The sequence below is a fragment of the Halichoerus grypus genome, chromosome 5, assembly GCF_964656455.1.
Source record: "Halichoerus grypus chromosome 5, mHalGry1.hap1.1, whole genome shotgun sequence".
Taxonomy (NCBI): domain Eukaryota; kingdom Metazoa; phylum Chordata; class Mammalia; order Carnivora; family Phocidae; genus Halichoerus; species Halichoerus grypus.
The window spans coordinates 104,684,530-104,710,463 of NC_135716.1; the positions used below are offsets into that span (position 1 = coordinate 104,684,530).

Sequence of the window (25,934 nt, forward strand, 5' to 3'; positions counted from 1 at the left end):
AAACTTTCATATAATGTTGAAAGAAAGCTTTGTAAATGAAAACAAATCGAAACAAGTCCATGTATACACTTACTTATAGGGTTTGGTATCGAACATGGTAGAAAAATAGCCTTACTCAAGCCATCTACTCTTACGTGACTGCTATAAGAACACTAAGTCAGACCAAAAATTTTATTTTCAAAATAATGATTCTCTTCTCTTCAATCTTCTAAATAATAGTCAGTTTGCAAATTGTTAATTATAATACCCAGTTCATACCAACGACATACTAACAGGACTAATCAAGAAAGCAAAAAAAATTCCTAGGTCCTCAAAAGGAAGAAATAAGCTTCAATTATTTATGAACTCTCCTTTCCTTGTTAATTCACCCACTAAAAAGTCATTTTATATTTTTATATTTAAATCCTTTTAAGGATATTATTTGCTTCCTTGGTGATTACAAAAGTTTCAAGTTTATTTTCTAAACTACAGGCAGTAGCTTCTTTTCTGCAAAATGTAGATCAGTTCAGTTAAAGGCATTTACATACATATTTTCAAGTCAGCTAATACTTTACAAATTAAGTCTTTAAACAGTTGATTGCAACAGATCTTATGTTATACAATGATTAACTAAAAAAAAATATTTCTTTGGCATTCATTCATGATCATTTAGCATTTTCAGATCAGTGGCAAAAATCTGTGAATTCAAAAATTCACAACATATTTTACAGCAAATTCTCCACCATACACTGTCTTTTCTACCTAAGTTCAATAAAAACCAGTCAATTCAAAAGATGATCACCAAGCAGCTAATATGTACAAGGCATAGTACTACGTCACACCAGTAACATTTTAACCAGCAGAAAGAATAAACAACCTGAGCATTGTAATTTAGCAGTCATCTTTAACAGCATGCTGTGTAGTATTTGACCTTCCAAACTGAAACATTACACTTAAGATCCTCATTTAGAAAATTGGAAGAAAAAGAGAAATATTTCTTTCTATGTGGTGAAATAAATTTACCAAAACCAGGAGTATACATATTGCTTTTCTTCCTATATGTTTAGAGTTTAAGAGAAAAAAAAAATGTAAAATCAAAAATATAGATGAATACCGAATGTATGACCCAAATTCTGTCATAACAGGTAAAGTCCCTCTTGTATCACTACTAGTTCATCAATCTCACTTGGCTGTTAACTCTACAAAGATGACCTTCAAGAAATACGTAAAAATTTCTATCTTGATCAGACAGGAAAAGCTCCAGAGCTCCTGCCATGCAGTGATGAGCCCCTTCATCACCTGGTTTCAGAAAAATCATCCTAGGAAGGAATTTGATAGACTCATTAAACAACAACCTGAAAGGATTTGTGCTTTCTTTCTTAGATCACTATTCCAATGACTTCATTCCAGCTCACATTTCAATTCATCCTGAAAAATGAGAGGTTAACATGTCCTTTATGGAATACTCAGGTGGATCAGTTTCAACTTCTGGGTGAACCACTCATATAAATATCCAAAGATCAAGATTACCTAACTAAATGGTGTGTGCACAGCAATCCCAGTGGTCAGATTTCAAAGTTCCAGTTTTTAATACCAAAATATAAACATCACCATAATACTCACTTTCAGTTTCTTGTTTAGTTTACAGCAGTATCTGTACACCATTGCCAAGTTCAGAGGTCCAAAATCTGCATAAAAACTGAGATTGTTTAAAAAAAAAAAAGTAGTATTTAGTAGAAATATAATTTTCAGTAACATCAACGCTCATTTTTATTTTCATTAAAATTGCAAACAAATTTTAGTTATTGTCAAGAATGAGGGTCAATATATATAGAATCCAAATAACTAATGGTTTTACCCTCCTGAGGATCACCAATTACTATAACCAGTCTCCGGTCTCTTAACAGGGAACTGTTTGGACAGTTCCAAGTTCTACCTCCTTCTATCTCCCTGCCAGGACATTCAGAAAAAGGACTAAAAAGCAGGCAACAAAAGAAGCAACAAGAACATAACATGTTCACTTCCTACTTTTATTTATCATCTACTCAGTTACCAATTCTAACTATTCCCCTCAAACATCGCTCTCAGTTCTCAAGGATCTTCAATCTAGTGGTCTTCTTTCAGTTTTCTTCTCCTTGAACTTTCTGCATCATGTGACACACTGGCCCTTCTCCCTCTCCCCACCCCAGATGTCTCCAGGCTACAGTCAGCAGTCTGCAGCTCTCTCGCACCCACTATCATGAATTTCACTGATAACCCTATGGAAGAGAGATTAGATGGCTTCCACACTTGAGACCCAGCATCAGCCTTTTCATCTTCAACTACCTGTGAACCTCACATCTACAGGTCCTTCCATTACCTGGAACTCAGAACATCTAAAACTCAACACATCTTTCCTTCAAATCAGCCCACCAGACTCAAAACACTTGCTTCTCCCAGTTATTCGGCCATGAAACCTTTCAGTCACAACAGGGCAACAAATAAATATCAATTTAATTCTCGTACACCAGAAAAGCTACTACTCTTAAGTCATCCCTTGCTTTTCCATTCCAATGTTAGCAACGAAAGGGCAGAGAGTCTTCATCTCACATCCTTACTGCTTAAATTCTCCCACTCCCTTGCCCAATCATCCTGTATGCCACTCCAAAGATTAATCTTCATAACATCTCACTTCTCACATACCTTCCCACCAGTCAAAAATGTTTAATGGCTCCTTACTCCCTTCAAAATAATTCCTTGGCCCAGCAATCAAAGCCCTACACATCATGCCCCTCACTTACAGGATGGCCTTATCTCCTAAAGGGCCCCATTTGGAATCTGTATTCCAACAAACATGTCCATTCCTCATTCCCAAATACTCCATATGCATATTCTTAATCCAAGCCTCAGCTCACACTGGTCTCCTTGGCTGGAATGCCCTCCTTTTTCTCTTTCTGCTTCTCTCTAGCTTCCTCAAAATCCAGTTCAAATCCTACCTTTCCAGTCACCCTTAGGAAACACTACCCTTCTCTCAAAGTTCCCAAAACTTACCATCTGAGACACTATCACATATTGTGAATTATCTTTTTTTTTTTTTACGTGTAGTTCCTATCTGCCCAACTACAGGGTAAGCCTCTCACTCCGGGGCTCTATCTTATACCGTATAGGCTTAGAAGAACATCCTGCTCATAATATAAAACTTCAACAAACGAGTCCTCATTTTGAATATTTTGCTCACTAATGTGCTCGGATTCAATTTAGCCTAGACCACAAATTTACTAAATATCAACAAGTTTCAAAAATTTATTAAATTATCAGTAAGTTTCAAAAATCCATCCCCAAAAGACCTTTATTTTGAGGGAGTCATTTACTTTTTTTCTGCTACCTGAATTACAGTATCATAGATACATCATTAAACTACATCAAATCGGCCAGGAGCCAGATTGGTAATATTTTGGAACTTATATTCTAGTTAACACCAAAATTTGCTGTCCCGATATACAGGCTTCATGAGAGAAAAAACAGAGTTGCCAAAAAAGGAAACTTGCAATGATTTGAAATAAAAAGTTATTGATATATTTCTAAAGTTCCCAGTGTGATGCTGTGTTGTAAGTATAAACAAAATACCCATGAATTCAAAATGAACTATGTTTATTACACCTAATTACTGACCAGTCTTGGATGGTAAACAAGAATCCACTCAAAAGAATCAAAATGAAAAATATATAAAAATAAGCACCTACCAGCATGATTAAGACAGCCCTGTTTCTATCACAAGAGATTTCCTTGTCCTTGAGTTACTGGAAGTAACACTCTTAGCTAATAACCCCTGTTTTTTCCTACTCAAACATGAATGTTGACACTTGTAGAATGTTAAGGTAAATCTAGAATTTTTAGTTATGGTGGTTTTATCAGCTTTTTAGATTCACTTTGAATAAATTTCAGGAAGGCACAAAGAATTTGAAGCATCTAATTCCAGTTTCATACTAACCATCAGAAACCAACTTTAGTTTCAAACTCATAACTGTATCGTTTCTAACTGCACAGCCAGCTTAGCCACGTGTACTTTTGGAAGCAACATGGTTAACAAACACACCTGTTTCACCAAACATCGGATAAGTAAACTGGTATACTCCAATAAAACAGGAAAAGTACATCAAATACAGACCATGTTGTTAAGTTGATCTGTACTCTCCAACACCTGTGGCTATTTAAATTTAAATTAATTAAAGTTATACACCCTATTTCTATCGCAGCATTATTTACAATAGCTAAGACATGGGACCAACCCTAGTGTACACACATAGATGAATGAATAAAGATGTGTACACACACACACACACACACACACACACACACACAGTGGAATATTACTCAGCCATAAGAAAGGATGAGATCATGCCATTTGTGACAACATGGATGGACCTAGAGGGTATAATTCTAAGCGGAATAAGTCAGACAGAAAGACAAATACCATATGATTTTACTCATATGTGGAATCTAAAACAAGAAATGAATAAATAAACAAAAAGTAGAACCAGACCTATAAATACAGAGAGCAAACTGCTGGTTGTCAGAGGGGAGAGGGGTGAGGTTCAGACAAAATGGGTAAAGAGGAGTGGGAGATACGGGCTTCCAGTTATGGAATGAATAAGTCATGGGGATATAAGATACAGGGAATCTAGTCAGGGACTGGTATTGTATGGTGTGGTATGGTGAATGGTATTGTAAAGGTGTTGTATGGTGACAGACAGTAGCAAATTTGTGGTGACTGTAGCATAATGTATAGAGAAGTTGAATCACTATGTTGTACACCTAAAACTAAGTAACATTGTGTCAACTATAGTCAAATAAAAAAATTTTAATTAACTAATATTAAAGTTAAATAAATTAAAATTCAGTACTCCCATCATATTAATTAGCCCATTTCAAGCATTCAAAAGCTTCATGTAGCTAATGGCTACTGATTTGGAAAATGAAAATACAGAACATTTCCATCATTGCGGAAAATGTTCTGCACTCATAGAAAACACCATTCAAGATGAAAAGATGAGGACAAAAGTAACTATAAAACACTAGAGAAATTGCCAAGTAACCTGAGTGAGGTATGGATAAAGTGTTTGAAGAAATTGATGTCCTTCCCCTTCAGAGGCCTACATAGTTCCCCACAGTGAAATTAGGCTCTGGGAATTCCTATCCCCTTTTGTTCAAGGAGGTCATATTTCCAAAAAGATAATTTGAGACCTAGAGCAGGGGAGGAGAGAAAAATAGAAGAGGATCCTGTCCCCACTCTTTTCTACTGTCTCTCAAAGAAACAAGTTGCTGTAAGAGAATCAGACAGCTGTAAGAAGCTATACCTGCATCTTGGCCAGAGCAGCAGGTTAAGGGGAGATGAAAAGCAATCTGAACCCAGTTTCCCACCTTACAAAATCTTAAAGCTCAATGGGCCAGCTTTCATATTTCACAAAAGGAGGGATGAGCCTCAAGTCATACTAAGAAATGCAGTCAAAACCTTTGCACAGCCAAGAGCAATTTAGAACAGATCTTCAAAAATCAGAAATGTTGCAGGCAAATATAAAGCCAACAAACTCTTTTTTTTTTAATATATTTTTTTAAGATTTTATTTATTTATCAGAGAGAGAGAGACAGAGGCAGGCAGAGGGAGAAGCACAGAGCAAGGAGCCTGATGGGGACTCGATCCCAGGACCCTGCGATCATGACCTGAGCCGAAGGCAGACGCTTAACCGACTGAGCCACCCAGGCGTCCCAACAAACTCTATCCTAAGGCCATTTCATATATTCTTTCCTCACAATGTTAGCATTTCTAAGAATATATATGTATTTATAATAATATAGTTTTATGTTTTTATATTGTTTCTAACTGGTTAAATACATTCTGAAAATGTCAAGATCATTGGGGCAAAATATGGTCATAGCTGCTCACACTGTTCTGGGTTATCACCAATTTTGATATAATAAAATGCCATGAGTAAAGAAGACACCTTCCAACAATAAGCTTCCTTTTTTTCTTTAGGTTTTTATTTAAATTCCAGTTAGTCAACATACAGTATAATATTAGTTTGAGGTGCACAATATAGTGATTTAACACTTCCATACAACACCTGCTGCTCATCACAACAAGTGCCCTCCTTAATCCCCATCACCTATTTCACCCATCCCCCCGTCACCTCCCCTCCGGTAACCATCAGTGTGTTCTCTATAGGTAAGAGTCTGTTTCCTTGGTTTGCCTCTCTCTCTCTTTTTTCCCTTTGCTCACTTGTTTTGTTTCTTAAATTCTACATATGAGTGAAATCATATGGTATTTGTCTTTCTCTGAATGACTTATTTGGTTAGCATTATACTCTCTAGCTCCATCCATGTCGTTGCAAGTGGCAAGATATCATCCTTTTTATAGCTGAGTAATATTCCACTGTATATATATATACCACATCTTCTTTATCCATTCATCAATGGACACTTGGGCTGTTCCCATAACTTGACTATAGTAGATAATGTTGCTATAAGCATCGGGGTGCATGTATCCCTATGAATTAGTATTTTTTATTTTGGGGGTAAATACCTAGCAACAACATGCTTCTTTATAAGAATCCTCTTCACCAGAGGTGGGGGAAAATGGGAACACATTTAATAAGCCAGACCATTACTAGAGAGAAATATTAAAATACAAAAACCAATTGATATCAATTGAAGTAAGTCAAATGTGCTAAAAAGTATAAAATATGTACTTGGGCAGAGCGCCTGGGTGGCTCAGTCATTAAGCATCTGCCTTCGGCTCAGGTCATGATCCCAGGGTCCTGGGATCGAGCCCCATATCGGGCTCCCTGCTACGCGGGAAACCTGCTTCTCCCTCTCCCACTCCCCCTGCTTGTGTTCCCTCTCTTGCTGTGTCTCTCTGTAAAATAAATAAATAAAATCTTAAAAAAAAAAATGTTTAAAAAAAAAATATGTACTTGGGCAACTTGCAACCAAGGCAGGAGAATGAAGGAGTTGGGCTCAGGGTAGAAGAAATGGAAGTCATCAACCCGGGGACAGTGAAAGAGGAAGAGAAATGGCAGAGATGAGTCCTGCAGAGACATAAGAAAGAAAAACCTGAGGGCTGAGTGGGCTCCTAAGTCTGAAGTTAACGACACAATAGTGTCTTCTCCATTCCGGCAATTCCCAGGAAGAGGCCTCCAGAGCCACAACCAAGCAATGGCCACCACTTTTTCTTGGGTGGGGGAGGGAGGGATAATCTGGTCTCATTTGGCCTCATTTGGGCAGGGAAAACCATGGATATATTATTTGATTATTTCAGAGTACCTTCAGCTTTCCCTCCGAAGGAATGAATGAACGAACGAACAAATGAACTTCTCTTACCTATTTGTAAATTTCCCCTTGTAGGTTGGCAAATTATGGGTCAATAACCAGAGCGAAACTCATGAATTATTCAGTAAAAGTCAGTTCATCTGTCTTTTATTTGGTAAGTATAAATAGCTAAAATCAAATTCTTTCCTGTTTTGAAAGGAAGGAAGTTAAAAGAATTGGGAGCCTTGCAAGTGGGGAGAGGAGAGAAGAGAGAGTCATCTCCTTCTGGGGAGGACAAAGAAATGGGAGCCCAAGGATCAGAGCAACCGTTTACCAGGGTCACCCAATACCCACAGGGTCACCTAATACCCACACTGCTGGCCCTACAGATTTGAAGTAAAATATAAATTGGGCCTAGAAGCCTTTTTGCTATACCCAAAGTATCTAAGTCTTCTTATAAGATTTATGAAGTTCATGACATATCATTATTTTGTGTTTGGTTTTTCAAACAAACCCGAATTTAAGTGGGTCCATTCTCAGAGAACTCATTGTGTAAAGCACTCTTGTACCTTATTCTGCATATCAGAAGTTTCATCTAAAAATTTTCAACCCCTCAGCAAAAAGATAAGCTATATTCCAAGCAGTACTCATTCATTCAACAAAATTTATGACCACTTACTCTGGGTAAGGCACTATAAGTTGGTATATTAATCAGAGTGCTGACAATACAAAAAAAAAATTTTTTTATTTTATTTATTTGGGAGAGGGGCAAAAGAGGAAGGAGAGGGAGAAAGAATCTTGAGTAGACTCCATGCTGATCAGGGAGCCTGACTCAGGGCTCAATTCCATGACCCGGAGATCATGACCTGAGCCGAAACCAAGAGTCGGATGCTCAACTGACTGAGTCACCCAGGCGCCCCTACAAAAAAAAAAATTTAACTGCTTTATGATAGGATGGAAAAATTCTATAAGATTATTTTAAGGCATACCAACTCTTCAATTTTTTACCACAACTGCTGACAGTTTTTGTCTGTTCATTCACTCACTCACTCAAATATTTACTGAAAGCCTACAGACTGCTATTCCGTGCTCAAAAAGAGCTCACCACCTAATGAGAAGACAAGTAAACCTTATCACAGTGTGATAAACACTGAGTAGCAGTACCCTCTGAAGCACAGTGAGATTACATATATGTGTGTACATATATACAATTTTAGTGAAATTAATCAGTGCAGCCCCGTGGGCTCCACACACCACCTAATAATTTCCCTATCACTGGAATATTATCCACACCCCTCCAGTCAGATGATAAAGTTCTTGTACATGGCTAAAACTCATAATAATCAAATTTCAAAAAAGCTTCAACTGCTTAGCCAACACTAATCTAAGAGTACAGTCTGAAGCCCTTACAGTTCAAGGCTTATACTCAAGCCCTTATGGCATAGCAAACCACAGTCACATTGACATTGACTTTCAGGGAAGAGAGATGGCGCATTGAAGAAGCTCCCCAACTCCATAAAAGTCACACAGAGTCTGACAGAAAACCAAAGACCACTGGGAAACAAGGGGTTCTAGCCCCAACTTGATTGCTCAGTGTCCCTGACGTGTGCCTGGCACTCCACATCCTCGTCCATCAGAGGAAGCTGCTGAATTAAGGTTCTAAAGTTCTTTCCAAATATTATATCATATCATATATCACATTTCTAGCCATTATATACATTATAGACTATTATATGTATATTATAATATGTACTGTGTGTATACATATATATATATATATATATACACACACATATATATATACTAGAGTCTGAAGAGTCTAAGACTCTAGTTATACATATTGGACAAACCCATTCAACAGTGCACATGTCTCCCAAGGGCTACTAGCCCTATTGGATGCATTCTGCCCTCTCAATGTGTTGAGTCTGGGTACAAAGGCATTTCCCTCAGAATAGCTCCTCCAAGAAGGGGAAGAACCTTACAGCTTTCCCCCTGAAATTCACTACGCTTTCTGCACAGCTGGGGAACAAACCCACAGACCAGAAAGTGTCTTCATAGGAAGCTTGATCTCATTACCATTTACTTGCCTGCATGAAGTTTGACATTTGTTGAGATCACAAAGGAAGGAGAGAACCCCAATATCAACTCTGACTCCTGGTCTTTGGTACATTATTCTCGGTTTTTAGGAAAGTTACAGGCAGACAATACCGGAAGTATGAGGAAGCCTTCTCCGCTTAGTACCTTCTTACCCTGCGGCAAGTAGCAAGGCCCTGCTGCTGCTGTAAAATGGGTTAGTGTCGCCACTTTGCCTTTAAGCCAAACAACAGACTAGATGGTGTCAAGCAAGCTTCCAGTATCAGAGTCTGTCATTCTGTGACTTCCCTCTTTGGAGCAAGTCAATTAATGAAAACCCCCTCTGAGACTCACAGTAATGAAAACAATAGGAGATTTCTTCAGGAATGCACTGGTAAAATTAAAATTCACTCCCACAGAAACAGTCTCAAGCAGTGTAAGTTAACCCCTTTATTCAATGGCAGGTATTGAAGGCAAGAGGACTATGCAGACAGTACACTCGTGGCTTTGATAGAAAACAGAAAACAGAATGATGACTGATGCCCTGTACCTAAAAGACTAACCCTCCTCACATTTCATAAAGTAACTAAGGCCTTGAAAAGGAAAATAATTACTCTAAAACCCAGTAATGATCATATTACCCCTCTAAACTCTTAGAATTAAAAGCAAAACCCTCATACTTGACTGTGAGGTCCAGGCTGGTGCAGTCCCTACCTCTCTATCTCTGGGGCTTCATTTCCCTGGTTTTAATACTAGTAAGCTCCAGCCAAGCTATTCCTTTTAGTCCCCACCTCAGGCCTTTAGCACATCACCCTCCCAGGCCTAGTTAATTTCTACCTACCCTTTAGGTGTCAGCTCTAGTCACACTTCCTCAGAGACTCTTTCCCTGATCCCTCTCCCACACCCACCTTGGCCCTCACCCCATTTCACACACACCCCCACACTCCCATCCCACCCCCACAGGCCAGGCTCCATTGTTATGTGCTTCTAGTAGATCTTTGCTTCAGAGTACTTACAAATAATCCTATGTCTGAATATTTGATTAATATCCTCCCTACTGCCCACTGGACGATAGAAGCTCCATGAACATAGGGCTGGGTTCGCATGTGCTCAGTGTTATGTTATATCCCTAGTGCCTGGCACAGAGATGACTGAGTAAGGAATGAAAGACTGAGATGTGGCTGGTTCATCTGCAAAAACACTGCCTGTTTCCATTTAATCTTTCTAAACCATACACCAGATTAATGTGGGGAGAGATACCAGATGTCACATTTTATTAGCTTTAGGCACATAATAAAACTAACTAGACAAAATTGACAAAAATGACCTAAGATGTAAAGGCAGTAAAGGGGAAGGAGAATAGCAAGATGGCCCACCTCTCAAATGCAGGGAAAGGTCTAGAGCCCAGCCCCACCATCCCCCCTTCAGCCTGTATCTTTATTACCAGCTTGTTCCCAGGGTAGCCCGCTCCAGAAGTAACCCCCAATCTAAAAAGACTCACCCTGACTATACATTACCCCAACTCCTTTTGTCTTATCAGCCCCTTCAGTTCTGAGAGTTCTGCCGCATTAAAATCATCCTGAGCCTTTACTTTCTGGTTTTCTAGAGTTGCAGCCAATCTGCTGTGGGGCTTGCAGAACAAAGTGCAATGTCGGACCCTAGGGAGGGTCTATCAGAACAGGAAAGGCACTATTTTACAAGCCCACCATTCACAGCTTCCTAGAAGAGATCTTTTTAAACCTTTTATCTCACATTTAGAAAAAAAAATTTTTTTAACGTTTCAGATTAATTCAGCTGCAGAGAATCATTCATTGACTACCAGGACTAATATAAATGCTATACCAATACACACTCTCTTAAAAGAAAGAGAAATGTATAGAATAAGAAACCAGTTATTTGGGGCGCCTGGGTGGCTCAGTCGGTTAAGTGGCTGACTCTTGATTTCAGCTCAGGTCATGATCTCAGGGTTGTGACACTGAGCCCCACATTGGGCTCTGCGCCGGGCGTGGAGCCTGCTTTAGATTCTCTCTCTCCCTCTGCCCCTCCCCCATCTTCTCTCCCTCAGAAAGGAAGGAAGGAAGGAAGGAAGGAAGGAAGGAAGGAAGAGAGAGAGAGAGAGAGAGAGAGAGAAAGAAAGAAAGAAGAAAGAAAGAAAGAAAGAAAGAAAGAAAGAAAGAAAGAAAGAAAGAAAGAAAGAAAGAAAGAAAGAAAGAAACCAGTTATTCAAGGATCCTCAATTCAGAAATCTCAATCTGGAATAAAAATGAGAATTTTAAGTAAGCCAAAAAAACAAAGTCATATTGTTTCTTCTAAAGGCTGCCACAAAACCCATGCCCTTTAGCCGTGTTTATAAGAGAGTCCCACTCTCACACAGAGTCTATTTAGTCTTATTTTGTACCAAAGGCTAATAAAATATGATGTCTGGTTTCTACACCCATAGTCTATTAGACTTATCAGACAGACCGTAGGGACAAGGCCGCTATTAGGGGCTGCCCCACTGACAGTAATGTCAAAAGCTAACCCAATAGTAAGCAGCACCTAAAACGTACACAACTCCTAGTAGTTAGCCATCGATAAAAACTCACTGAATAAATTAAAACCACTAAAAGATAACGAGATGTTTAGCAAACAGGCACCATTTGCTACATAAACAGAGAGCCCTTCATTCCTTAGGAGCAGCTAAAACCATCCTTGAATTACAGGGAAACTGTATAAAAAAATGCACTTATAATAGAGTCTGAGTATTACAGAAAAAAAAAAGCAAATCATAAGCAGTAAACTCTTCAAGAAGGCAGAAAGGCAGATTCATCTTAGAAAAGTCTCACAAGTGGTGCCTGGGTGGCTCAGTCGTTGAGCGTCTGCCTTCGGCTCAGGTCATGGTCCCAGGGTCCTGGGATCGAGCCCCGCATTGGGCTCCCTGCTCAATGGGGAGCCTGCTTCTCCTTCTCCCACTCCCCCTGCTTGTGTTCCCTCTCTCGCTGTGTCTCTGTCAAATAAATAAATAAATAATCTTTAAAAAAAAAAAAGTCCCACAAATGATAAAACTGCTTTCATATTTCAAGATGTGATTTCCCAACTCTTTGTAAGAGCTGCCTCCCTGGAATGCCACATTTCCAGACACAACCAGACAAATGCATTATTACTAGACTATATCCATCAAGGAGAACAAATGTGAAATAAACCATCTTTGCTGGTTCTCCAAAAGAAAATTAAATTTTTTAACAAAAGAACAAGTCCAAACTAGCAAATTCTTCAATTCATCAATAGGATGTAAACATCTTTAAGACCAAAATATTAAATGTATAAATTAATACATCAAACATTTTATTCAGGGGTGCCTGGGTGGCTCAGTCGGTTAAGCCTCTGCCTTCAGCTCAGGTCATGATCTCAGGGTCCTGGGACCTAGCCCCTGAGTCATTGGGCTCCCTGCTCAGCAGGGAGTCTGCTTCTCTCTCTCTCTTCCTCTGCCCCTCCCCACTGCTCGTTCTCTCTCTCAAATACATAAAATCTTTTTAAAAAAACCATTTTATTCAAAAACTATAGTTCACACAAACTATTTACTATAAAGGAATTCACTGTCAATTACAAATAATTGTGATCATTCACCAGATGTTTCCAAGTTATGAGGACCAGGAATAAATAGTACATACTTTCAATAAATAAGATGATATTTTGATGGTTCTCATTCAACATCTGATTCTTTGGTGGTCCTGGAAGTATTTAGATGATTAACAAACCCAAAGTTTTTTTAGGTAAATTGAGAAACTAAAGCTCAAAAAAAGATTTTTTTAGGGCGCCTGGGTGGCTCAGTCGTTAAGCGTCTGCCTTCGGCTCAGGTCGTGATCCCAGGGTCTTGGGATCGAGTCCCACATCGGGCTCCCTGCTCAGCGGGAAGCCTGCTTCTCCCTCTCCCACTCCCCCTGCTTGTGTTCCTGCTCTCGCTATCTCTCACTCTGTCAAATAAGTAAATAAAATCTTTAAAAAAAAAAAATTTTTTTTTAAAGATTTTTTTAGGGCACCTGGGTGGCTCAGTTGTTAAGCGTCTGCCTTTGGCTCAGGTCATGATCCCAGGCTCCTGGGATCGAGCCCCATATCGGGCTCCCTGCTCCGTGGGAAGCCTGCGTCTCCCTCTCCCACTCCCCCTGCTGTGTTCCTGCTCTCGCTGTGTCTCTCTCTGTCGAATAAATAAAATCTTTAAAAAAAAAAAAAAAAGGTTATTTTAAAAGAAACAATGATTTGACACTTAAGCTTAGAAAGCCCAGTTCAAATTAGGGAGTCAGAAAGGAACTTAAGATCAGCGTCCCACCCACCTTCTCAGTGTTTAAACAAGTAAATATCTAAAAATCCTGAGCAGGCATTGTCTGTTTTTTTCCTTAAAGATCATAAAAGACAAAGACTCCTCTTTTACTTTCATTATAAACCCCCCTTTTTACGTCCTTTCCCCATCCCCAAAACAAAACCAAGCAATAAAACGGCAAACCCTCCTTCTGATTTATATACATTGCCTCCTTTAAGGTGTCCCTTTGTCCCAGTCACCCAGGCCAGAAACCTTGAACTTACTTTCAATTCCTCACCCTCCTCCCCAACCTGGTCAATCCCAAATACAGTCAATCCATCCCTTCTAGCTTCTTCCCCTTTTAGCTTCTTCTCCGGGTCTGGCCTTTCTGTTCCCACCACTACAACCCTAATCCAATCCTGCCAAAGCCTAAACAGACCCCCACCTCCCAGCCTAAACCAGAGAGCTCTGACCAGTCTCTCTGCCGTTGATAAACCAGCACAAGTGAGGTCCAAATGGTTTTCCACCATCCAGTCCCCAACTACGTGTCCAGCCTCCCCTGGCACCTCTCTGCATTCAAATATCTTGCCTCACCTAACAGAATCTTGCTAACCCCAAACACTGGAATCTCCACTTTCTTTCCTTCCTCCTTTGCTCACTCATTCATTCATTCAGCTAAAATTTCTTGAGCACCAGCTGTGCGTCAGGCACCGCGCTGGGTTGTAGGGATACCATGGTAAGCAAAAACAGTAGTACTTGTCCTCACAGAGATGATGAAATACACTCTTTGCTCTTCCATGCCCTTTAAAAGCTAGCTCAAACCATTCTATGAAGTCTTTATCACCCTGGGCAGTAATAATCTCTGCGTTTCTTGGATTCCTAACACATACCTTTGCAGCTTTTGTCATATATTGCCCTTCACTGTATTTGTATTCATTGCCTTGTTTATGTATTTGTGTACCCCCAAAGCATTAGCACAGAGCTCTGCCCAGAAATCTAGCCCACCTAAATGGTAGTTCCTTCTCCAGCAATTTTCAACCACTTCTAAGTTTTAAGTGTTGCTTTTTTCACTTCCTATGAAAATGTGTCAAGGGTCTTTTTTTTTTTTTTTAAGCACAAAGGTGTATTAAAGCTGTGGGTTAGTAAAAGTCATTTGCTTTGGGCTTTGGAATGTGTTTATGAACTTACAAATGAGAACATCTGATGTCTTAGGAATCTACTTCAAACAAAATAATGAAGCCACCCCATGGTGACTTGGCATAGAAAGAACTTGGACGGCAGACGGCTCTCCATTGGACATTCCTACAGCCCATTAGGATTCTTTGTCAGTCCGCCTGATTAAGACCAGCGCTGTTAGTTTTAACTGAGTCCTTAGCACCTTGGTTAAATTTTATGTATTTGTCAGGCTCATCTTAAGGAAATTGAAAAAACTGAATAATAATTGTCCTTATGAAGATTAGAGACAGACTACCCACTATGAATGCCTAATAGGTCAAAACAGCAAGTGTTTTTTTTAATGATTTATTTATTTATTTGAGAGAGAGAGAGAGCACAGTGGGGAGGGGCAGAGGGAGAGAGAAACTCAAGCAGACTCCACACTGAGCATGGAGCCTGACTCAGGGTTCGATCCTATAACCCTGAGATCACAACCTGAGCTGAAACCAAGTCATCTGCCCAACCGACTGCGCCACCAAGGCACCCCAAAAGAGCAAGTATTTAATTAAATCAATAACTAGAAAGTAAAATTTGACTCTAGTATGTCACTGAATTTAGAATTGGCTGGTCAGTGTATACACAGAAATGTGCATTTCCTCATCACACATACTACGTAGTACTGTCAATTATATATACAGATACACATACATACACACCTAAAACTTATGTGTTCAAAACAGAGGATGAAAAAAAGTAGCCCTGAACAGGGCGCCTGGGTGGCTCAGTCGGGCGCCTGGGTGGCTCAGTTGGTTAAGCGACTGCCTTCGGCTCAGGTCATGATCCTGGAGTCCCGGGATCGAGTCCCACATCGGGCTCCCTGCTCAGCGGGGGGTCTGCTTCTCCCTGTGCCCTCTTCCCTCTCATGCTCTCTGTCTCTCATTCTCTCTCTCTCAAATAAATAAATAAAATCTTTAAAAAAAAAAAAAAAAAAAAAAAAGTAGCCCTGAACAATGCTGAGTTATTTTTGCAAGGTTAGGATGGAAGAAAGGCGAAAGGGAGAAGAAAGTATGAACACACCATCTTTTAAAGCTAAAAAGTTTTCTGAGTTTTTAGGAGAATTCTATACAGAAACTATTATATCTTAAGTTATACCAGTTAAGAAGCAAGAACATTTCACCAGGCAGCCTGCAAAAGAAGTTTTCAGAAGCTGGGCTTCTTTTGTTTTCATCCATCCTATTAATATATAATGATAATTAATTCAATTTATTTTCTTTTTTGGGGGGGTAGTCCACTGAAAGGGAAAAAAAAGCAAAATTACACGCACAAAAGTGGAAAAATCATTTTCATTACCACCACACATTCCCAGACATGGCCCGGACATAAAGTTGGTGCCCACACTGTCAGCAGCACGTTTCTTACCAAAGCCATCACCACCCAAGTTAGAAGGGCCAGGCATGCCAGGGAGGGGTGGGGCTGTTCTGCACCCTTCCCACGAGCCTCCAGCTCAAGACAACTGGGAACTTGCTAGAAGCATAAGAGTATGAACTCCAAGGCCAACTACCCATGGCTTGAATCCCAACTCAACAACTTAACTACTAGCTCAATGACCTTTGGTGCTGCTTGCCCTCTGAGCCTCAGCTTCCTCATCTGTAAAGCGGTGATAATAATGGCACCTAACTCCCAGGGTTCTTCTGAAGACTGAGTGAATGCATACAGAGCACACAGAACACTGCCTGGCACGGGACTATAAATGTAAGCTATTGTTATGATTTGATTTTTATTCCCATGGGGAAATTTGTCTCCAAATTCAACTATATCTCCTCTTCTGTCAATATCATAGTAATTGATAATGAAAACTGAGGTACCAAATGATGGCCCTAAGACGCTATAAGATCATATATTTGTCTATGTGTGCATGTCCATAAATGGCATTAGCCACTCAATTAACCTACTAGCCACAAATTTAAAAAATTTTAGAAGATTTATTTATTTGTTTTAGAGAGAGAGAGCACGAGCAGGAGGGGCAGAGGCAGAGGGAGACAGAGAAACTCCATCCGTCTCCCCTCTGAGCACAGAGCCAACAAGGGGCTTGATTTTACAACCCTGAGATCACAACCTGAGCCGACACCAAGAGTCGGGCACCCAAAGGACTGTGCCACCCAGGCACCCCTGCCACATATTAAATTGAAAACAAAAAGGGCTCCTTCTCACTCCATTCCCACAAATATTTCCAGGCAAGGGAAATTTTTCTGTATTTCTCTCAAGGATGTCCTAGGTCCACATTCTGACTCACATCTACTCTGCAGACTATAAAAGAAATCAGTCTTCTATACATTATTTACTCAAGAATCTCTGGTTGCATTAATATCAGGGTGCTTTAATAAAGTTTAAGTGAAAATTGAAGATTTTAAATGATTTAAATCTTCAATTTAGCTAATTAGTCCTCACTAGAGGCTGCTCATTCTTCCATGCTAAAACATTTGGTGAAATGCTTCGAGTCACTTCAGAAACTGCTTAATATTCAGTCCCCAGAGTATGTCCATGAAAAGTTCTCTCCTGCATTCTCAATACCTTTCCTTTGCAAACAAAATGAGAGGAGAAATGAAAATGGACAAGGCTGAAAATGAAGACCCTCTACACTATCCCTCACAGCAAACTGGCTTTCCATGCATTAACATCCAACCCTATTCCCATCATCATAGTCAGGAGGGGCACACAAAGGTTATAACAATTAACATATTTCATCTTGCTAACTTTTGAGCCAAAAATATTTGAGCCAAGTTATAAAAAGTAAGCCTCTATTTGGATTACAGGGCCCAATTCCAAAACCAAAGAATTAGCCTTTCTGGAGAGTTGCATGTTATTTGTAGCTTAATCAAATACAGATAAATCTTTGAAAGGCTCCCTTTTTATGGGGCTATTTCTGTCCCACGGGTGTGTTAGCCTATACTCTGATTTTAATTCTGATCTGTGAAATTATAACCCGAGGATAAATGTATGGCTTTCTTATCAACCACATTTTATTTTACTAAAACTCCTCAGGCCTTTATATTAATGTGATAAATTCTGTTTTAAAATCAAACAGAAAATTCAGACTTTCATTTCTAATAAATAGCCTCACCTCATGGGGCCACTTTGTTAAATTTTCTCCACCAGCTTCTCAGAAGGTTGCCATTTCAGTCATGGAGCGCTATCATCCGCTTAGAACTAACAACATCTGCACAAAACACAGCTGCGTCCAGAGTACCCACAGCCTAATAGTTAAAGAGTATTTCCTGATTCAAAAATAATAGTTGCATTTCCAAGGTGATAATTTAGCCAGAGAGGCAGCATTTCATTTATACATTCAGTGAGTAGTACACAGTTACAGGGCCGTACAAGACCTGTGTGATAATGTGTGTAAACACACTCCTTTCCTTGGAGAGGTGTACAGTATGATTTGACAGTCAACATTTTTCTCCCCACAAGACATCCTCCACAGATAGAACACAGGTTACTATACATGTTTCCAGGGGCTTTGCAGAATCTCTCATCCTACACTTCCTAAAGAAGTAGCGCTGACAAGATGAATTCCCGGACCTCTGTCCTTCCTCCCTTTCTTCTCGCTCTCTGCCGTTTGTCCACCTCCTTCTCTGTTTATTTCCTCCTCCTTCCCTTGCTCCTCTCTTCCTAACCCTGCCTGTGAAATACACACTTTGATATCTTCTCTTTCTTCCCCCAAATCACATCATTCTCGCAGCTTTATCAACCCTTCGGGGAAAACTCCCCAAATTTAAGAACTTCAAGTCTATGTGATGTCCCTTAAAATCCTTAAATTCAACCTGATCAAAATGGAATGCCTGATGTCCCCACTAATGCCAATTCCTCCACCCTACTTCTTGCTCAGCGAATGGCCCCAGCAGGCTCACTGGAACCCAGGCTGTGTTAAGGACTTCTTTCCCTCCTCTTTTTCCTCAGCAGCCCCCAACCCACCCACCTGATCTGCTGCCAGTCACATGGATTCAGATCTCTTCTGTCCACCACCATTGCCACCAATCCTAATCTAGGCACTTATCTTCCCCTTGAGCGTTCCAGAATTTTTCTAAATGGGCTTCTACTTCCACCCTAACCCATCTTAAATGATTCTATCGTATTAACTTTTTGAGAGGAGATCTACATACTCCAGAACCAGAGGGCCCAGTTTCAAACTCCAGCTCTGCTACATCTTCATTCTGGGACCTTGAGCAAGTTGCCTAACCTCTCTGTACCCTAACTCTCATCATCTCTGTACACTAAGGATGATAATAGTACCGGCCTCGTGGAATTGTTGTGAAAATAAAATGAATTCATGATTAATAGTTGTGGGGCACCTAGAACAGCACCTAGCATGCATTTAAACACTCAATAAATGTTTGCCATTATTTGCCATTAGCCCAGATCCAGTCATACCATGGACTGCCCCAAAACCCGCAGGAGTCCATTGACGTCTGATGAAAAGGTGGATCCCCACCTTGGCATTCAGTCCGCACCCCACTGACCTTTCAACTTCATATTGCACATCCCCTTGGGACCTGAATACATACCAGGCAAATTGGGGGACTTACTAGTCCCTGAACCCACTCCAGAACCTCCTTCCTCATCCTTGTGTTCTTGCTTCTGGGATCTCTCCTCTCACATCTCTGCCTGATAAAACTCTGTCCATCCTTCAAACCAATTGTAACTCCATGAAGCCCTTTTCTAAACACTTCAACCAAATGTGCTCCCACCTGCCTAGGAACTCCTCTTAGCACAGGGGCTATGCTAACCTGAAGACAGTTCTCTTTCTGTACCTCTCACTGCACTGCTGTTATTCTCCCTTCAGGCTTGTGGCTCCTCAAAGGTCATATGTGCATTCATCGTCACCGTATTCTCTCCAGCATTTAGCCATGAGTAATATGTTGGGGTTACAAAAAAGATGGAATCATGGCTAATTAGAAGCACAGCCATTGCTGTGACACGGTAGCTGGGCAAGTCCAAACCAAGAGAAGGGTATGCTCTGCCCAGATTGGGGTCCTCTTCACAGTTTCAGATGACGTCAAAACTCACAACAGAAATGGGATGGTCTCTCCAGCGAGTCTTTCTTTACAAGACACCAGAAATACAGTAGAGTAAATATAAGAGGAATGGGATTTGTCGCCCTATCCTAAAATAGCAGCATTAAAATACTCAAAAACTGTTCCTCACCTATCAATGCTACAATCAAAAAACCATCGAGCAACTGCGTTGAGTGGCTAAATGTAATTTCCTGCTAGATCTACCATTGAGCCATCTCTGAAGAAGCAACTCAGACCTCAATGACGGAAGCTTGTTCCGTGATATATTAACAGCCTCTGGCATGTCAGTCACTGCAGAATGGAACATAATGACACATCCACAGTCCCTACCCTCAGACGCACAAGAGGTCCCGGAACCCTAACCTCACAAAAAGAAAGCCACAACAATGCACACTGCCAACAATAGAGTGCTCAGTCACTAAACACAGCTAGCAGTGACATCATCCAGGTATCCGGGTCAGGGAGCAGGCAGCGCAGTCCTCCACTGGGTCTAGCGGCAGGGCTGTAATCTGACACCAGGGATTTAGACCTCATTGCAGCCGCAAAGGACTCTTTCATTCCCACTTTGACTTCAGCCATTCAAGAAGCATCCTGCCTCCAGTACCACTAAGAGCAACATCCTGAAGACATCAGTCTCAAGAATCCCTATGATGAAGTGACAGTTAAAGACGGTTTGCCCTCAAATAAAAGATGACGCTCTTAAAAGTTGAGAATGCTCTCACTCTTCAAATGCCTTGGTGGTACCCACACATCCTTAGGCAGATCGGCCAAAATCCTTTTTTTTTTTTTTTTTTTTTTTTTTTTTAAAGATTTTATTTATTTATTTGAGAGAGAGAATGAGATACAGAGAGCATGAGAGGGGGGAGGGTCAGAGGGAGAAGCAGACTCCCTGCCGAGCAGGGAGCCCGATGTGGGACTCGATCCCGGGACTCCAGGATCATGACCTGAGCCGAAGGCAGTCGCTTAACCAACTGAGCCACCCAGGCGCCCCAAAATCCTTTTTAACCAAAATCCCTTTTAAGGGGACTTGTCCTAGGAAGCTTACTAGAGTCACTATGGTTCATTTAACTATGTTCATTCAATTGCCTGTTTGGTTAAACAACAAGAAATTCAAATTAAATGTTTAAGTTAAAATATACTGGACTACTCTGAAACACCAGCACTTTTATTTTTTTTAAGATTTTATGTATTTATTTGACAGAGAGAGAGATAGTGAGAGCAGGAACACAAGCAGGGGTAGTGGGAGAGGGAGAAGCAGGCTTCCCGCTGAGCAGGGAGCCCGATGATGCTGCGGGCTCGATCCCAAGACCCTGGGATCATGACCTGAGCCAAAGGCAGATGCTTAACGACTGAGCCACCCAGGCGCCCCAACACCAGCTCTTTTAATGAGAACATAATCAAGTCAATTCAGCCTTCCTATTCCTTATTATCTGTTGCTTTTATTGAGTAGAGATTTATCTCCCTTTAATTAAATTTTTATTGCCCTTAAAGTATTAAGATATCCTTTTCCTGTAAATTAATTGCCTTTCACAGATAACAGTTTCCTATTCTTATTTTACACTCTCAAATCCTAATCCCACAGAAGCAAAGTAACCAAAGAAAGTAAATCAGCACTCCTATACCACTTCCTCAAAGACAAAGAAAGTAATACTCGGAAGCTTGGGGCACCCAAAGAAAATAATCCGATAATTTCTCACACAGGTAAAACCTTACTCATAGATATGACTTGGGTACAGCCCCCTTCAGCTAAACATGTCCCACTTTCCAAAAACGAGCTGCAGAAACAGAAACATCCTGCGAGACAACAGAAGCCTTGTGAACTGGAAAGCTGAAGCACCTGTAATGCACACACTTCCCTGTACTCTGTGGGTGCTCCATAAATACTCCGGGGCTGATTCACAGGCCAATTACAGCGCCAGCAAGGACAGAGTCTCCCTGGTCCTACTCTGGGGAGTGTTAGGTATCTGCGGTTGCAATTTGTGGTGGTGGCAGGAAGAGCTCACGGAGACAAAGGTCTAAAATGACTGGGCTGTCGACAGGTTCACATTATGTTAACTCGCCTGCACCTCTCCCCAAGCATCTGAGTCTTCAAAAAATGGTGGTGTTAACTTGCACCACGAGGGGGGGGGGGGGGGGGCGGGTAGTGAATAAAACTGCCATAAAGGTGCATAGGGTTCCTTCACCAAAGAGCCAACAGGCTAAAAAGTTAAGAGAAAAAAAAAAATAGAAACTTACTTTTCATAGACCAGCTCCTCATCGATGGAGAAATAGTGGGTATTTACTGTGCTTTTTGGTCTATTCCTTAAAGTAGCAAAATATAACCGATCTGAAAGACAAGTTTAAAAGACGGGAGAAAACATATGAGAAGGAGGAAAGCTGAACGTGGGGAGTGGTGATAATACACGAAAGATCAAAATAATAACTGCTACCCATTATTTAAAGACCCCATTAACACGTGGAATTCTTGCAGAAACCTGATCTCTCCCAGAAACCCAGAGACCCAAGAGCACAACGGAGAGGCGAGAAGGGGACCCGACTGAGACACTCAGCTGGGGAGCAGAGTTCCCATAATCTTCCCAGCTTCAGGCCAGCGGGAGCAGACAGAAGCTAGGGGTACCCGTAGAACTGGAGATGCAAGTTTGGCTCACAAATCTCCAGACCTCAGCAGCTGCGGAAGGGGAAGAGAGGCGAGCCTGCAGCTCCGAAGACTTCAAGAAGAGGAAGGGAGGAAGAGACAGGGAGGTGTGCCTGGGGGGATGTCCCGAAAACCGAGGCGAGCAAGAGCGGGATAAAGGAGACCGAAAAAATCAACCGGAGCAGGACCCCCACCAGCTGCTGCGTGCAGAAGCCGGACCGAGCCCGGCGCTGTCCCATTACCGGGCGGGGAGGCCATCCGAGGGAGCTGCAGAGGGAACCAGGGACTCAAGAAAGACAGAGAAGCCGGAAGCAGGGGGTCCTCGGGGAGAGGATAGTACGGAGAGGGGACGAGAGCGCGCGCAGCGGCTGCAGGACACCGGAGGCCCCTGGAGAAGCCGGAGGCAGCGGCTGGGACGTAGGGGTTAGAAGTGAAGAGTTGGGGGCGAGGGAGGGTTGGAGGATGCGGGGCGGCTGCTCCTCACCTTTCATGAACTCGCAAGCCCCGATTAGTTCCCCTGACTCCGCTGCCATCTTAAGCGAGATACGCACGGGGGAGGGCTGGGTCGTGGCCAGCTGAGGTCACCCGCCCCCGGGGGCTTCCCCACCGCCCAGGAGCCGGGAAGCTTGCAGTCCCGAACACCGAACCCGCCCGAGAGAGGCAGCAGGCGCCGAAGGCGGAGGCGGCTGGGGGGTCAGCGCGCGGGGCGCCCCGGGGACATTCCGTGGGGAACCCAAGCCCGCTCCGCGCGGGGCGCACACGCCCCAGGCTGTGGCCGCTCCGATTCGGACCCGGCTGCTGCCGCTGCTCCGCCGCCGCCGCGCCAGGGAAACGCAGACCAGCTCTCACGGCCGGGCAAAGTCTTCCCCCCGCTCCCAAAGTGATCATGGAGGAGGAGACGTCTGGACCCGATCCCGCCCGTGGCTACTCGTGCGGCAGCGGGCAGAACTCCGGTGCCCGCGGGCTGGCAGCAGCTGCTCCGGCTCCTCCTTCGCCACCTCCTTTCAGCAGCAACTCTTCCTCCTCCTCCCCCCTAGGTCCGCCCTCAGACCTTCCTCCCCGCCCTCCCTCAGCCCCCTCCACTTTCACGGCTCCGCGGCCATCCCTTAAAGGGACAGCCCCGCTCCTTTCTCGGTGCCGGCCCCGCGCCCCAGTTACCAGGCGCCCCGCGGGTCACTAGGAGCCAGTTGCTAAGGCTTTGTTGCCGTCCACCAATTGCTGTACAGGAAACGGGGCCCTCGGCCCAGGGGAGACGGGCGGGGCTTCCAGACCAGAAACTTATGAATGAAACGGTGGAGTAGGGAGTGGATGTCGGGAAAGGGGCTATTGCGGCTTAATAAGCAAGGATGCGCCCACTAAGTCTTCTCCCCCTCTAGATTTTCCTTCTCTGTCTCTCTTTCACCCCCTCACCCACGTTCTCTTAAACTCTTGCGCGCGCGCGCGGGCGCGCGCACACACACACACACACACACACACACACTTAAAAGACTTCAGATCTCCGCGCCCTGCCTCCTATAGCAGATCTTTCAAGCGCTCCGCATCCCCCCACCACTGACGCATCTCAATCGTTATTTAAAAAAATAAATAAAATTTAAAAAAGCGCTACCTCCTCGCTCAAAAGAACATGTACCGGTTTCCTCTACACATACTGGACTTTGATATAACTTGTGCTTTGTTCTCACGGGGGAAAACCTTTCCATGCGGTCCCCCACGTCCTCTCAGTGGGGCCACCACTGTGGGCGCAAAATCATCACAAATGCCTAACCTCTATATTGCTCTGGCCCAGGAGGGGGGGCGAGGGAGCGAGGCCAGCGACACAGGAGAGGACCACTTGAACACGGGGGAAATTAACACAAAAGAATCTCTTTACGTAGTCTTAGCTGAAGCGCTGCAGGGAGTGGGTCGTCTCAAAAAAGCCCTTGTCTTGTTTCTGTGAAGCTCCTCACATTGAACAACTTTGATACTTGGTGCCCGAGGACGCGCCTAATTACAGGAGAGTCCCTTGGATATGAAAATGGCGCTATGGCTCCATCATCAGAAGAGCATGCGCTCTGAGCGGTTTCTCCAGAAACAGAAAGGGATTTGCGCCCGCCTTTGGGAGAAAGGGGGCGCACAAGTGAAGAGCGGCCCGGCCGACTTCGAAGGAGCGCTGTGAGGCCAGCGTGTAGAACTCAACTCCTCGGTCTTAGCCCGTTAGTCCAAAAAGCGAAACAGGAACAGAAAATAAATATAAGCTGCTTTTGGAAACCTGGGTGGTTTGATTTTTTTTTTTAATTGCTCGCATAAGAAGAAAAAATATGTATTTCTTAGATATTCAAAAACAATAGAACATCTCAATTCTAATCGATCATGTCCTTGTAAGAGAGTAAAAAGAAAAACCTAACATCCAATTCTTTAGACCATATAAATTTAAAGCTGGAAGAATCACTGAGAAGCACCTCCTATACCCTATGCCCATACAGCACCGTTTAATCTTCACATGAAATATCAAGAGTTTTTAAAACTATAAAAGTCCTGAAAGATGAATTGTAATGAGTGTTTTGTGTTGAGATGCATTCAATGTCTTACAGGCCACTGGCCATGGCTATGGAGTTCTAAAGGAGGAAAATATCTCTCAAATATGATGTCCACATTCACACAATTACTTGAATTTTGCCTGATATTCCCCCAGTCTTGGTGTCAACAATCATGTTGGCCAAATCAAATTATTTTATTGAAAATATCTAACAGCTTTTGTATGTGAAAGATGGCAAAGGAAAGCGAATGAATGTCTCAACAAACTTAACCCCTTTGTTTAGAAGTCTGAATTCATGGTGGTAATCTGTTTCCAAATTTGCTGATTTAACATTCCTGTAGAATCTAAATTCACTTGCAAATTTCCTAAAAACTTTTCATCTCAGTCTGTATTGCAAAAATTGCAGGAAAAAAGAAGTCCACCTTCTCATACAACATATAAACTTTTAATCTCAAGAAGTAGTCTAATGAACTCTAAATCTGCATTTTCAGAGAAAGCAGCTTTAATTGAACACCCTCTTGTTATTTTCTAAAATGAATTTACAAAAACATTTCTTTCACATAATTCCCTGGCTTAGAAATTTTGGTCATGAAGAGTGAATTATGACCTGAACAAATAAAAGTTTTTAAAATTAAGAACTCAAAATGAAAAAGTTTCTTTTTCCTTAGCATATTTACAATATGGGTATTATAATGAAATTCTTGAAGACTCTCTAAGTAATTTTTTAATGTTGCACGAAAGAAAAATAAGTGATTATCAGTATAATCAAATCTCTTTAAACCAAAATCTGCACAATCTAAAAGATATGGAATATTCTACAAGGAAAATTGTAAACAAGCTAGTGCGCACGCACAGCACACATCCACCTCAAGGTTCTAATGAGATCATAAAATGCTTTATTCCCTCAATTATCATGAGGTCAGTGTTCCTACTGGCTGCAGTTTC

General features: G+C 42.0%; 1 protein-coding gene across 4 annotated transcripts in view; it reads right to left on the bottom strand.

The window, feature by feature from the left end:
* CDC14A (cell division cycle 14A) overlaps window positions 1–23,630 on the bottom strand; it is a 169,821-nt gene extending 146,191 nt beyond the window's left edge. For 2 of the 4 annotated variants that reach the window (XM_078072692.1, XM_078072693.1), the window contains exons 1-3: window positions 22,959–23,626; window positions 22,075–22,165; window positions 1,603–1,678 (exon numbers count right to left, since the gene is read on the bottom strand). In XM_078072692.1, the coding sequence (XP_077928818.1) occupies window positions 1,603–1,678; window positions 22,075–22,165; window positions 22,959–23,007 (216 nt within the window). In that variant the 5' untranslated portion in view covers window positions 23,008–23,626. Of the gene's footprint in view, window positions 1–1,602; window positions 1,679–22,074; window positions 22,166–22,958 lie in introns of all 4 variants that reach the window. The other 2 variants (XM_078072690.1, XM_036069521.2) reach the window with 2 other exon arrangements.
* Between the last annotated feature and the right edge of the window lie 2,304 nt (window positions 23,631–25,934).